Source organism: Idiotropiscis lumnitzeri, chromosome 11, assembly GCF_059441095.1.
Source record: "Idiotropiscis lumnitzeri isolate Australia: NSW breed Sydney's pygmy pipehorse chromosome 11, RoL_Ilum_1.0, whole genome shotgun sequence".
NCBI lineage: Eukaryota > Metazoa > Chordata > Actinopteri > Syngnathiformes > Syngnathidae > Idiotropiscis > Idiotropiscis lumnitzeri.
Window position 1 is genome coordinate 4,690,287 of NC_142401.1, and position 12,372 is coordinate 4,702,658.

At 41.0% G+C, this 12,372-nt stretch overlaps 2 protein-coding genes across 2 annotated transcripts in view; both read left to right on the forward strand.

The window, feature by feature from the left end:
* Positions 1 to 1,070, forward strand: part of dnah1 (dynein, axonemal, heavy chain 1) — a 29,351-nt gene extending 28,281 nt beyond the window's left edge. Inside the window, exons 77-78 of the mRNA XM_088308871.1 lie at positions 98 to 332; positions 552 to 1,070. Of these exons, the coding sequence (XP_088164997.1) occupies positions 98 to 332; positions 552 to 673 (357 nt within the window). The 3' untranslated portion in view covers positions 674 to 1,070. The remainder of the gene's footprint in view (positions 1 to 97; positions 333 to 551) is intronic.
* Positions 1,071 to 1,705: 635 nt separating this feature from the next.
* On the forward strand, positions 1,706 to 12,261 carry mapkapk3 (MAPK activated protein kinase 3). Its single transcript, XM_088310026.1, has 10 exons — positions 1,706 to 2,346; positions 5,260 to 5,399; positions 6,392 to 6,456; positions 7,579 to 7,658; positions 7,736 to 7,862; positions 8,199 to 8,274; positions 8,356 to 8,480; positions 9,130 to 9,215; positions 9,297 to 9,377; positions 11,168 to 12,261. Exons 1-10 carry the CDS (start codon positions 2,038 to 2,040, stop codon positions 11,321 to 11,323), a joined length of 1,245 nt encoding a protein of 414 aa, XP_088166152.1. The 5' UTR covers positions 1,706 to 2,037; the 3' UTR covers positions 11,324 to 12,261.
* Positions 12,262 to 12,372: the final 111 nt, after the last annotated feature.

A 12,372-nucleotide genomic window follows, 5' to 3' on the forward strand; every position in this document is an offset into this window, starting at 1 on the left:
GACTTGACAGTGTTACATTCATGTTGGGTCGGGCATTCACACGATGAATAATTGATTCCCAAGTTTATCTGTTCAAGACGCTGTTTGTCGTTCTCAGGTTGTGCTGAAAGCCGTGTGCGATATAGACGAGAAGCCAGACACGGGCTGCTACATCAATGGCTTATTCATCGAGGGCGCTCGCTGGGACAATAACGCCGCTCAGCTCACAGAGTCCCGAGCGAAAGAGCTCTACACCGAAATGGCTGCCATCTGGCTCATCCCCACACCCAACCGCAAACCTCCCACCTCCGGGATCTACATCTGCCCCATTTACAAGACCCTCACACGCGCTGGTCAGTATCTTTATGTATTCCAAAACGAGTGCACGGAATTGCTCAGGTTGTATCTCTTTGCAGTGTGCTCCCCAGCCCAAAATAGACTGACGTCAGATAGTATCATGTTTCATGACCTAGAAAGTGCTGCTCCATATTTTCCATCCACACCGCACCGCCGTCACCTTGCGCCGGCACGTCGATCTGTGCCGACACTGAAGTGTTGATGTGCTTTTACAGGGACGCTGTCTACTACCGGGCATTCGACCAACTATGTGATTGCAGTCGAGCTGCCGACAGATCTCACTCCAGGACACTGGATCAAACGGGGAGTGGCCCTCATTTGTGCTTTGGACTATTAAGAAGTCCATCTGAGCTGTAACTGTACAGTATATTACTGGGTCACCAATTCCTTTTTGGACCTTTTTTACAGCTGTTAATTAAAAGATACTATGAGCAGGATAACACAAAACTTCTTCCCAAAAAAATCATTGCTTTATTGAGGTTCTGGATAAATGTGAAGACAGGAAATATTTTTCGTCAATTGAATAAATTACTGATAGAACGGTCCATTTATGAGCGTCATAACGGCACTCCCCTTCCGTTTGTCATCGTACAAGAACAAAGACATTGCCCGCTAACAACAAAAACAAATATGGAATTGGAATGAGCATTCGTTGGCAGAAGTCTAAACTCTGTTTGTGGGACGTATGGTCATTACAGAATTGCTAAAAATATCATTTACCGAACATAGTGGTCTAAACTAGAAAAGAACCCATGCACACTACTGGCTTTTCAATTAATTTCAGTGAGGAAAATTAATTTGGAAAAATTTGTAAATTGAGTTATACACTTTTTAACGGAAAGAATTCAACTAATACAACAAACAACGTAGTACTGTCAAGCAATTACATGTTTTTAACTAATTAATCGCAAAGAATTCCATAATTAATGGCGATTAATCACATTTTTTTTTTCTAGTACTATTTTGTGAAGCCTTTGACAGGTATTTACTTGAATAATTTCTTGTAATTAATACAAAATAATCAAATATGAAGTGTATTTTAAATCAAAGACTGTTCTAATAGCTTTCTTTGATCCTTGAGTATGATCCAACTGGAATCACCTTTACAGGATTTTTTTCTTAGAAGCAATTCTCAAAACTTATACCGTACATTTAGTTAAAAGCACATTTTTTTTAAATAAAATTAATCTTGGGTAAACGCTTTAATTTTGACATCCCTAATATAAAGTAATTTTGCACATGCTGTGACAAGCAAGTCTTTCTTTGCCCCGACTTGAAATAAACGAGCATCGGCGACATTTGACAAGCTGCTGCACCTTTAAAGCAGCCGCTGGGGTCGAGTTGTGAAATGAGATCAGTCATTGGAAGGAGGAGGGTGGTGCTTGTGTTTGCTTCCAGTTGCTCACTTTTCGGAGTGATTCTGGCCCATGTGAGCTGAATCCATGTCAATCTTCTCTCACTACTGCCTTGCGGTCAGCACACCTGCTGGAATGTTTGAATTCCTTTTGGAGCAGAACGAATAACTCTTGAGAGTTTTTGCTATTTTAGATTTTTTTTCTTAAAAAAAAAAGGCTTTGCCAGGGAATGAGTGGATAAAGTTTTTGGAGCGGTGACCAGGACAACCGGGCGGGTCGTTTTGACGCTTTTACCGGACAACCGTCGTGTCATCGCGTCGTCTGGAACATTCACTCCCGCCCGAACATGCTTCAGGATGGCAACGGGACGAACCCGCCGCGAGCGCCCATCGCCGAAGCGGAGCACGACTCGCCGTCTGGTGACGCTCAACTGCAGCCGCCGCAAGCGGCTCCTCCTCCCGCCGCCGCCGCCGCCGCCGCCGCCTCGGCCTCCGAGGACACGCTATTCCCCTTACCCGGAAACACTAAATTGGACATCAAAAGACACGCCGTGACGGAGGACTATAAAATCTCCAGCCAGGTTCTGGGTTTGGGAATCAATGGCAAAGTTCTGGAGTGTTTCAACAAGAAGACTGGACAGAAGTGCGCCCTCAAGGTAACAAGTTTGCTCAAAGTCTCATTTTCAAAAGATGACTAATTTCTAAGATACATTTTATTTTTTTACTCAGCTTTCTGTACGTGTGAACTACTCATAACACAATGAACGCCCCCACGGAAAACTCACCTATTTGCTGGTTTTGTGCCCAGCTTAAAGCAATAAAAGTAGAACTTTGACGCCATGCATTGTAGTGTCTTAGCAAGCACATACGTGAATTTTATTGATGAGTTTCATTTAGACAAAATTAATGCTTTGAAACCATCTGAACCAGTATGGATCAGTGCTTCTCTATTATTATCTGTTACGCCCCCCCCCTACCAAAAAGAAAACCATTTTATTATTTCTATTTCATTAATAAGCAGAGCTGGGCAGTTGACCCTTTTGCCGGTCAGTCCTCCGACCGCGATCTCTGTACAGTTCCGGCCTCGACCCTCCGGCCTTATTCATAAAAATTGTCGCCCCGACCCTGTTCCGCTCTCTTCACAGAGAAGTGTTGTTAACAAGCATGCCAAATTTGAATCAATAAAAAAATGTCCAAGAATATTTTTACAAGGCTTCAAAATCATGAAAAGTGGAAACGGTCTCTCAGCTGCTGTGGGCGTGTTCCCTGAGTGTACTGAACACGTACTTCGCTCAAATTTCAGCTGTCAATCAAATGTCCAGAATATGGCTACACATCGCTACATGTTTGAGCTGTGAAAATATATCCGCTAAAATCCACCTGTGGCTAGAATATAACCTCCGAGTCGTCAAAGGGCTCGAAAGGTGATCGCTACCAATTAGCTTGTGGGCTAACAGGCTCACACCTTCAGTGAAAAGCCGCTCTGATGGGGCACTTAGATTTCGAAAAGTATTTCGAGCCTAGTTTGGAAGCTTATTTCATGCTGCTGTCATCTTTTGTGAAACTTCTAAAAATAGTCAAGTGACAAGACAGGAGAAAAGCTCAGTGAAATGTTTACAGCGGACCCCCACTTACTCGCAGTTTGGCATCCACATATTTAATTAAAAAAAAAAAACAACAAAAAAAGGAAATATTTTTTCATGAATATTGCCAGTTTTGCACATTTTCTTTCAAGCTTTTGGGGTTTAAAAAATGATTTTGTTCCTTTTTTTTTGTTTTGTTTTTTTGATACAGCTCATATCAGATCTCATTCAATTGTGTGTGCGTTAATGAAGTTTCCGAGTGTAAACAGTCCTATCTTTATATACTAAATTATATTTTATTGATCCTGCAGAGGAAATTATGTTCACTCTGAGAGACATGTCAATGAGAAGGGTGGGGGGGGGGGGGGTTAACGCTATCAAATTACAGATCGTTTCCCACTAAGAAACAGCTGTCATATGACAGAGTGGAACCTCTGAGGAAAAAAAAAAAACACAATCTGTCCTGGGACACTGGACAACCTCTCGTGTGCATATTTTGAATCAGTTCTCCCAGTTGGAAATGGAAATCAGCCAACGTTGTCCTCGCTCGCCCCTCATGATAGTTTGCTCTAAGCTGCCGAGGCTGTTAAAAGTAGTTAATAAGTCTCCACTGACCCTCATTAAATCTTAAATTCTTGTTTAGACGGCTTTTTTTTTAATAGACTCATTAACCCTCTGGCGACATTCTTTCCTAGATAATAAGAACCAGACGTATAGTAAAATTTCCCTTTTTGGTATGGAATTTAACTCCACATTTGATATAATATCATATAAAATGCTCGTATTATGTAGATCAGTTCTCAAAGCTCAACCGCATCGAATTGCTTTGGGATGAATGCGTCATCAGGCTTAATACAGAGTTGTAATAATATCGTTATAACAATCCGCTTTTGTGCTCTATGACATTGTGTTGTGGTGAGAAGTTAGAGAGCCTCGGTGTGAACCGCGGCTTCCAGGGAGACGATTACAGTTCAGCAGAAGTGTGAGGAGGCTGTTAATTGGTTTAGAGCAGAATCCGGGCCAAGTTCGTGTATTCGGTCACCGTGATGTCTCACTATCGCTCAGTCTTTCGTGTCGTGTTTAATCCAAGCTCTTTTATTATTGCAGTGCAGGAAATGAGGATTGTAAAGTGATAAAGGAGCTCACAACAGCAAAATTGCTCATTAAAGTCACATTGGGCGGGCAAAGCTGTACGAAGGGGGTCACGCACATCTGCAGAGGCGTCACCGGAAATCCCCCAACTTGTGATTTCAAATGTCCGCCGTGCACTGAAACTTTCAGCCATTACTTCCTCTTCCGCACGCTCTCAGGGGAGAGCAGTGACTGAACTCGTCAGTGTTACCCATGAATCTCCTCCGTGCCGTTTAAACTTCTTGCGTCAACAAACACGCAGGCTGCTTGTTTTCATAATCAGTGTTTGTCTCCACGTGGGTGTGTGTTTGCGTGTGTCGCTCTCGCATGTCCATGAGTCAGTCTTTCCCAGCCTGTGATCAGAGGAGCCTTCTTGTGGACATCCGATCACTCTTTGGCTGTCATATCCCAAAATACACGTTGACTGGACACGAATGCTATGTCAGCATCCACCTGCTGCCTGCGTTTGTGTGGATGTGTACGACACACAATTATTTAGGTTTGTGTAATCATGGCCTATATCGCAAATATATGCAATCATTTAGCATGCACTCTGGAGATTAATTGATGTTTTAATTTAAAGCTCAGTTTGATTTTGAGAGGGAGAGAGGGAGAGAGGGAGAGAGAGAGAGAGAGAGAGAGAGAGAGAGAGAGAGAGAGAGAGAGAGAGAGAGAGAGAGAGAGAGAGAGAGAGAGAGAGAGAGAGAGAGAGAGAGAGAGAGAGAGAGAGAGAGAGAGAGAGAGAGAGAGAGAGAGAGAGAGAGAGAGAGAGAGAGAGAGAGAGAGAGAGAGAGACTTTTAGTGTCTGTAAATAAAGTTATATTGTATTGATTTGTTTTCGCTCTTGTCTTGCAGATCCTCTATGACAACCCCAAAGCGAGACGGGAGGTGGAGCTTCATTGGAGGGTGTCTGGCGGTCCGCATATTGTTCGAATCCTCAGCCTGTACGAGAACATGCATCACGGGAAGAAGTGTCTGCTCATCATCATGGAGTGGTACGATCTCGCTCGCTATCTTCCCGTGAACTCAAAATGATTGAAACGCCAACATGTTGTCTTTGAGAAAATATACCCAATTGTGGATGGAGGATATGTTTTCTGCCAGCTGCGGTTGATGTCTTTACTTCCAAATTGCCCTCGCCCGAAGCAAATGTGAACTGAAGCGGATCACTTCACATTATTTGATACGGGGGAAGTATTTTATTTACTGACTACAGCAACCGTGTTTGTGTTCTCCTGTTTGTAGTAACCACTTGCGTGTGCACGCGCGTGTGCGTGAAAGTCAGTTATCTCAGTCCGCTGCGAGCTGCTTCCTGTGACAGTGGAGGTCAGTGGAGAACGACATTTAGATCTGTTGGTCGAGCACAAAAGCGCTTTTATTCCACTCGCTTCCTCTCTGCGTTCACAACAAACCATGCGGTGTAAAACTCCTCACATGCAAAATCATCCCAAAACAAATCATTTCCTACTTTCACTACTGCTCTTAATTCTATGGAAACTCCAAGGTCAAACATTTGGCAGTTGAACTAAATCTTTCTGGCAAAATATTCCCTTGTTACCCTTGTTTTATACTACGCCGGCGTTTCCACGCATTTTACATAAAATAAATAAATAAATTTAAAAAATATATAGAAATAAATGAATAAATAATTTTATTTATTTTTTCTTTTTTACAGGAAAATAATTGTCATAAAATTAATAAAGAAATGAATAATTTTATTTCTTTATTTTTTTACACTTTTTTTCCAGGAAAATAATTGTCATAAAATTAATAAAGAAATTAATAATTTTATTTATTTTTATTTTTATTTTTTTTTTACAGGAAAATAATTGTCGTAAAATTAGAACAACTTGCAAGTGAAGCACTGTTACAGGACAGATTGCGTTCCATTCCTGAGGTGTGACTGTATTACAAGAGCCTTTGACCAAAGTGACTTGATTTCATGTCAAAATTCAGTGTGTGCGTGTCCATTTGTGTGCACGCGCAGCATGGAGGGAGGAGAGCTGTTCAGTCGCATCCAGGCCCGAGGAGATCAGGCTTTCACGGAGAAAGGTGAGAACGGATCATTTTCTTGTTAAAAGTAGACAGACGTCGTCGCAGAATGCCATATCCTCTCATCTCAAAGCGTTACCGGCCGCATGGTCCATCCTGCGCCTCAAATAGACTTCAGTGGTGGTTTGCCTCGCCACTGCACGCGAGGAGGCATCAAAGCGGATGTTCTCAGAGGGAAGTGGCCACTGAGCTTGGGGTCACAGAGTATCATTGGCGGGTTGCAACACAGATTCGGAGAAAAGCAAAGAAATGGACGGTCCATGATTGATTCGTGGCTCGAAAAAAGCTGCTGTTAGAGTTGCCATTCAGCGCCTTGTTTGTGGAACAGCAAGTTGGGCAAATGCGCTAAAATATTCAACAGTCGCACATCAAAAGTTTGTGAAATTCATCAGCAAATGTTAGACTTCATTTAGGTTCATCCTAAAATTTTCTCCATCGTTAAATGTCCTGAACTTTTTGTGATTAGCATAAATAATAGTTGGGTATTGTTTCAAATTCTCAAATTCAATTCGATTTTGATTCACTTTGATTGATTTTTGATTCAATCAATGATGTCATGCAGTACCAATTTTACTTTTGTATGGACGTCATTCTCAGAAGAACCAAAGCTGCAATTAATACAAACTGCTTGCTGTAACTCGATCGATGCATGAGTAAAAATATTATTAATCAATATTTACATAAAAAAATTAAGTCAATGTAGTTACATGAATCATGAACGATTTATTTGACATGATCAAAACAATCAATATATCTGCCTTCATGCTTGTTGGCGCTGTCTTGACTGCTTCCGCCATTTTGTCTTGATACGCTACTTCCGCGTAGTGACAAGATCTCGCGTGAAGTCACGTAAATTTGTGGGGGGAAATTGTTATTAAAAGTATCAATATATGGTTTTGTGAATCGATATCAAGCTATGAAAACGAAAATCGATTCAAATCGGATTTATTTATTTATTAAAGCCCAACCCTAATATATAATGAAATCTTATTGCCTGTTTGTGAGTCGACCAATCAAATGATGCCTTAAGCCCCTCCCTTCAAACGGATGTTTGCTACTCTACACTCAACTTTGGATCGACTTCTGGTTTGAGATTGTGTCTTTTCACCTCTTTCATCCCAGAGGCATCTGAGATCATGAGAGACATCGGCACAGCCATCGAGTTCCTGCATAGTATTAACATTGCGCACAGAGATATCAAGGTGAGCTCAACAATTTCACAATTCCGTTTGGGGGGGAAAAAAATGGAATGAACTCAATTTTATGTCCTCTTCCATAGCCTGAAAATCTACTGTACACTTCAAAGCACAGGAATGGAGTCCTTAAACTTACGGACTTTGGTTTCGCGAAGGAGACCACACAGCACAACCCTCTCCAGACCCCCTGCTACACACCGTACTATGTGGGTTAGTCGATCTTTATTTTATTTCTCGTGCTAGCCTACAAGATGGACCGACTCCGGAATTCTAAGAAACAAGCCAATCATGGCTCAGCTTCAGAAAACAGGTGAGCCGTGATTGGTCGTTAGCTGAGCCCTGAGCAACTGTGATGTCATTTTCAGTCGCCAGGAAGTGACAAAATGGCCGCCCCCTGCTATGGATAAAAATTAATGGAGGCACATGCAACATATTGCAAAGAATTTTTTGGAGTTGACGTCCCCTTTAAATGGATGTCATAATTAAGTTGCTTGTTTTTGTTTTTCTAAAAAAATTTTTGGTGGATTTTATGTGGCCGTGGATAAGCACCGGAGGTTCTGGGTCCGGAGAAATATGACAAGTCATGTGACATGTGGTCGCTGGGCGTTATCATGTATATCCTGTGAGTATCTCGGTGTTTGTCACTCACAGAAGTAACCTTGAAGACAAAGCGCGGGGATTATTCACTCTCGTTCTTCCCCAGGTTGTGCGGCTTCCCGCCGTTTTATTCCAACACGGGTCAAGCCATTTCACCAGGGATGAAGCGGCGAATCAGGATGGGTCAATATGAATTTCCCAACCCAGAGTGGGCGGATGTGTCACACGAAGGCAAGTTAATTCAACATTTGTAAATATTGTAGTGGGCTGTACACTTTTTAGTTGAAAAATCCTCAACTATTTGCCTTATAACCTTTGACAAAAAGCTGTGACAGTTCTTCCAAAATATAATTTTTTTTTTTTTCAATGTTTAACTCGTTTACAGCCATTGATGGATGAAGACGTCAAAGTTCCATTTTTTATTTATTTATTTTTTTTAATAACGGTGTGTTTGGGACAAAATAAGACCATGACAATCAATGTGTGTGTGGTGGTGAGTCCTCTTATCTTGACTGCGTCATCTACCAGGAGGAAGTGAAAAGGGAGAAGTCATAAAAGATCTTGGCATGATCTTTGGGAGATGGCAACTCACATTGTTCTCCTGAGGCCGGAACGGCAAAAAGAATATGAATTGCGGTCGTCAAGTAAATACTTTTGAAGATTGATTTTTTTTTGTGGTACGACGCCGAGCATTTTGAAAAATGTGTATACAATGCACAAAAAGTTTCATAAAGATGTACTTTTTACTTTCAGTATGTAACGCTAATGTTTCAGTCTTTCTGAAACCAGGAGATCATTGGAAATAACGACTCTATGTCGGCCATTGATGATGTGCAATCGCATAACGTAAATAAACTTTATGTTGCGTTAAATCTCACAGGCAAAGGTTTGATTCACCAACTGCTGAAGACCGACCCCAATGAGAGAATGACTATCAGTCAGTTTATGAAACACCCCTGGATCAGCGTAAGTGTTTGCCTCCTCGCTCACAAAAACACACATTTCCTGTTTTATGTTGACACGTCTGCATGTGTTTGTGATCTGCAGCAAGCCATGGTGGTTCCCTCCACTCCGCTTCACACCACCCGAGTGCTGACTGAGGACAGAGAGATGTGGGAAGACGTGAAGGTCTGAAGTACAACAACACTGACCTCATCTGGTCATTTTAGGGCATTACATGGAAAAGCAAACGCCTATTGGGAGCGGAAGAAAAACTTTAAGATCCAATTCTAGTTACAAAAGCCGCACGGTTTCTATCTAAGGACGTAAAAATCTGAAAATACACCATAATTAAGAATTATTTTGATTGCAGATGATTAGATAATGACTGTATTCCACAGAGGGTTCTTGAATCATTTCGGACAATCAAAGCATTAACTCTGGAGATTAATTTTAAAATTTTTAACGCAGTTAAATATTTTAACTCCGTTAACTCTGTTTTATTCACTTAAAAAATTATTTACATACTTTGCAAAGCCAAATTCAAATACTGTACTATATTAGCTGTACATCTTTACCATATAGTCTCAGAACCAAACACAGTGCTTGTGGGCAGAAGTAAATGTAATTTTGAGAATTGTGTTGAAGAAAAAATCCTGGAAAGATGACTCAATTTGGATTGTATTCAAGGATCAAAGAAAATTATTACAGCAGTCTTGCATTTAAATGTACTTATTATTTGGTGATTTTTTTTCATTAATTCCAAAATAGTATTCAAGTAAAAATCTATTACAAGCATCACAAAAAATAGTCATTGAAAAATGTGATTAATCGCAATAAATATTTTGGGCGATTAATTTGTTAAAAAAAATGTAATCGCTTGACAGCACTTTTTATTCTTCACTATTCACTACATTTAAAAATGATACATGAATATACATTCCATGGTCTCCCCTAAATGTCCCACCATTGGTTACGTTAAAATAATGCTGTCAGTGTCACGTCATCCCATTTGTGTCCGCTAGGGGGAGCAGTTACTAAAGGCCTAAGCTAAAGCCATCGCGTATAACAAACAGACACGCACACATTTCGTCGCTGTAGCTTCGCTTCAACAGCATCATAATGTTAGGAAATGACCTCTCGGGCATTTTCAGTGGTTGCAATTGTGCGTGAGTAAGTCATGAATACAACAGCCGAAGTCTGAAGTAACAAGCGCATAAAACACAATTGTCTTCAATGATAGACGCACGATAGCATATCATTTTGCAACGGTGCTATGTAAGTTGTGCAAACGTTTCCCTTCTCAACCACTTCTCAGAAGAAAAAAAAAATCTCTGGCTAAACTCGTACGTCTTCCTCCACGCATGCTTGAATGATGACAGTTGAGAACATAAATTCATGACCTTTGTCATGTTGTTTTGAATTTTCTGAAGAATTATAAGGGAAGTAAACAATAAGCGACGCATGAACATGGAAGTCTGCTAAAGATAGGGGAAGTAAATTGCCTACAATGTCATAACTTCCTATACTGTTGGTTACAGTTACAACATAAGGTATAGTTTGTTGCCTGGATGGACGGATATACTTTACTCTGTAGAATTAATCAGTCGCCAAAGTTGTCGAATTACATTTTAGTTTTGCACTCAAACCTGTGAGTCTAGTTCACAGAAGCAAGAATCGAGCCACAGCCAAATAATGATCAGCACCCCAAATTGACCTATTTTTAACATCTGAAACAATTTTGCAGGATAATAAAAAGAAAAGTAACAGCGCAAGAAGCTAGGCTAAGTGTTAGCTTAGCGGTTTCAATTTTTTGGGGAAATTTTTATAGACGTGAGTAACTTCAGAGACAAACAAAATCACTTAAATAAAGAAAACTCCACCACTCCATAAATTCTTTCTGAAACAAAACACAACTCCCCCCCCCCCTCCTGCAATTAATATGACTAATTAAAGCGATTATGTCTGATGTGTCACAGGAGGAGATGACCAGCGCTTTGGCAACCATGCGCGTGGACTACGACCAGGTGAAGATCAAGGACCTGGACACGTCCAGCAACCCCCTCCTCATCAAGAGACGCAAGAAAGCTGCAGCAGGGGCGAAGGGCGGCGCCACAGTCTGCCAAAGTCAGTGAGGATGGCCGCTCAGTCTCACAATGAAGGGCAAAGACTTTTTTTTCCCCAAATGTTTTTAATTGATACGTGAAAAGATTTGGGTAAAGAGGCAACGATTATTAACACAGCAGGACAAAAATAGTCCTGACTGTAACTTTTTTCTGCCAATGTGTTTGTAAAAGAATTTTAGAACATTTTTAGATTCTGTCTCTTTGAGTGTCAATGTGCACGTCTGACTACTGTATGTTTTATATTTGAGGTCTCATTTTCGACCTTGCACGAATCAGTGAGCATCGCTCACGTGCAGTGGAACCTCCAAAGTTGAACAATTTGGGGTTCAGTGAGGCAGGAGCCAACATTCAAACTTAGAGTCTCAGAAGCTTAATGTGGACGTTTTAACCACTAGGCCAGGTGTGGGCAAACTACGGCCCGGGGGCCACATGCGGCTCGTTCAACGTTTTAATCCGGCCCGCCGAACGTGAAAAAAATTAAATAAACCTTGTTAATATTTTATTTTCTAAATACCGTGGTGTGTCAAAAACAGATATTTTGTTGTAATGTTTTTGTTCATTTTCATCTAAAATTTAATTTATTTTTTGATTGCGGAATTGTTCATAGAACGTCGTTACGCAACAGGTGTTGCTCTATAAAAGTCTCCGATCATTGATTAGATTTACTTTCCCAAAAACATTGCCTGTGCGGCGATTGAAGGCTTCATGATGGCGACCGTTTGATTCTGGAACAAAATGAATCCAACAGATTGTGTTTGACCTTGGAGGTTCCACTTTCATATTTTCTCAAAGCAACCGTCGACAAAACTGTGAAAATCAAGCTCTCTTTTGCCGCGTCGTCTGCGCTCAGATGCCTTTGAGGCAGAGTTTAGCACAAAGTTTGAGTCGTGTGCCCCTTTCTTGAACTCTATTTTCCACCAAAACAATAAAATGTCCGAACAACACGAGTCCCGTCCGTTTCCTGCTCGTGTGACGCCAGCACGCTTTGCAATAGTCAGGTGTGGTTTGGCTGTGTGACATGGGTGAGTTGTGACATTTTGTTGAGAAAGCTTTTGTGT

Coding starts and splice junctions, on each gene's coding strand:
- mapkapk3 (XM_088310026.1), top strand. CDS start 2,038: ATGCTTCAGGATGGCAACGGGACGAACCCGCCGCGAGCGCCCATCGCC. Junction 7,863..8,198: donor CTACACACCGTACTATGTGG/GTTAGTCGATCT, acceptor GCCGTGGATAAG/CACCGGAGGTTCTGGGTCCG. Junction 8,481..9,129: donor GGCGGATGTGTCACACGAAG/GCAAGTTAATTC, acceptor TAAATCTCACAG/GCAAAGGTTTGATTCACCAA.